The sequence below is a fragment of the Gadus morhua genome, chromosome 16 (genome assembly GCF_902167405.1).
Source record: "Gadus morhua chromosome 16, gadMor3.0, whole genome shotgun sequence".
NCBI classification, from domain to species: Eukaryota; Metazoa; Chordata; class Actinopteri; order Gadiformes; family Gadidae; genus Gadus; species Gadus morhua.
Genome location: NC_044063.1, coordinates 16,951,703 through 16,953,838, shown reverse-complemented (window position 1 = coordinate 16,953,838; position 2,136 = coordinate 16,951,703). Strand labels below are relative to the sequence as shown.

The following is a 2,136-nucleotide window of genomic DNA, read 5'->3' as shown; positions in this document are numbered from 1 at the left end:
AATTTCATCTCTATTAAAATAAGTGTTGAAGTTAAACATTTACATTCATATCCCTAGTTATAATAATATAATACTATAATAAATATAATAATCATAATATATTTATGATAATTGATTAAGCAGATACATCTGCTCGCGCCTACCTTTCTTCCCGGTGTCTCCGGTGTGCACCGGGTGACGGTGAGTACCGAGCAGCTGACCCACAGCAGCAGCAGCTCCGCCCGGGACATCGTCTCTCTTTATGCCCGTTCCACGACTCCCTGCAGGGTTATAAATGCCTCATAGTCCAGCTGGTCTCAACCCGCGTATCCATGGCAGTGAACAAAGGACCAACGGGCACAGCTTGGGGTTAAACATTTGGAAAAAAAAAACAGTTCTAAATACAGTAGGCAGAATTAATTTCCGAACGAAATGCCCGATCTCCCCCTTCGCCCAGTTCTCCTGGTCGCGGTGAACCGGGAGTCTGGAACCGATCGACGAGCCGGTGCCGTCAGGAACACAGTGAACTTCTGCCCCGCGGACGCGCGAGCTGCCTGTCCCGGGTTGGTGGGTGACATTGAAACTCAATCTCGCGCACACGTTAAACCCGAGGCGCCACCAGTTTCACTGGCACCAGCAGATACGGACAGACAGGCAGATGTGTAGATAGAACACAGACAGAGAGGCAGGGAGACAGATTTCACATACTTCTTGAACGCATTGTTATTACAGTACCGACCCGTTACCATGACTAGGCTACTAATTATCCAATTGAAGGCCAAAGTATTTTTACTGAGACAATTAGAGAGGAAGTTAATTTCCCTCTACTTCTGACGCACAAATAGGCACACATGGACGCATGAATGCTCGCAGGCACACAAAACTCACACACATGGACGCATGATGCATGGCACCCCCCCCCCCCCCACACACACACCCCCCCACTCACACACACACACACACACACACACACACACCACACACACACCACACACACACACACACACCACACACACACATATACACGCACACACACACAGAGACACACACACACTGTTTAGACTACAGACTCTGGTATGTGTGCGTGTGTGTTTGTTTGTATTTGTACAAGTGTGTGTGTGTGTGTGTGTGTGTGTGTGTGTGTGTGTGTGTGTGTGTGTATACATGTGAGAGTCCGTTCCACGCCCAGGGCTTCAAATGACATTCCAGGTCATAGGTTAATGAGGAGGAGGTAGGGTTAGAAAGTAAAGAGACAGGTTATAAAGGAGCAGGTAGGGTTCATACCAGTAGTTACACCATGTAGCCACTAGAGGGAAGTGTACTCCCATGAATGGAGCTTTCGTGTCACCGCCTCTTAAAATGAATTTCCTTTACATTTAAAAAATAGTTTTTGGAGATATGAAACACATATCGTAATCAGCTCAGCTCGGAACTGAAAGATCACAAACATTTCTTTAGTAAAATATTGAGTTAACAAAATGAGAACAAGCTCTCCGTGCATATCTCTCTCTATCACTCCATCCCTCGCTCTCTCTCTCACACTCCATCCTTTCCTCCCTCCCTCCCCCCTCTCTCTCTTTCTCTCTGTATCTCTCTCTCTGCCCCGTCTCTCTGTATGGTATATTTGGTGCTGTTTCCTCTAGTTCTGCTGTCTATTCAGTGTCTGTCTGTCAGCCTCGCTCGCTAAGTCCGCCTTGGTCTCTTGGTCTCTCTCTCGCTCACCCTCAACGTGTTGTTGTGGTTGTTCCTGAAGATGGAGAAGGAATATTCTGTAGTGTTTCTGCTTCTGGTGAGCTCCGTCGGTCTTTACGGTCACTTTATCAGCAGGACTTGTTTGTTTCACTTCATTAGGTTGTGGTAGGATGTACTAGAGAGTGACAGCAGAACAACAAGCTGATGGGTAACTGTCAGATCAACTCTAGTGTCCAACTGTAAAAACTCTCCTCCTCCTCTCCTGCCTTCCTCTCCTCTCCTATCCTCTCTCCTCTCCTCTCTCTCTCTCTCCTCCCTCCTCTCCTCTCTTTGATCTCCTCTCTCCTCTCCTCTCTTCTATCTCCTCTCTCCTGTTTTCCCTCTCCTCTCCTCTCCTCTCCTCTCTCCTCTCCTCCTCTCTCTCTCTCTCTCCTCCCTCCTCTCTCTCTCTCTCCTCCCTCCTCT

At 47.8% G+C, this 2,136-nt stretch overlaps 1 protein-coding gene across 1 annotated transcript in view; it reads left to right on the top strand.

Annotated features, from left to right (window-relative positions):
• The first annotated feature begins 411 nt into the window (after positions 1–411).
• The window catches only part of LOC115561195 (atrial natriuretic peptide receptor 1), a 15,764-nt gene continuing 14,039 nt past the window's right edge, over positions 412–2,136 (top strand). Inside the window, exon 1 of the mRNA XM_030381023.1 lies at positions 412–546. Coding sequence (XP_030236883.1) covers positions 412–546 — 135 coding nt within the window. The remainder of the gene's footprint in view (positions 547–2,136) is intronic.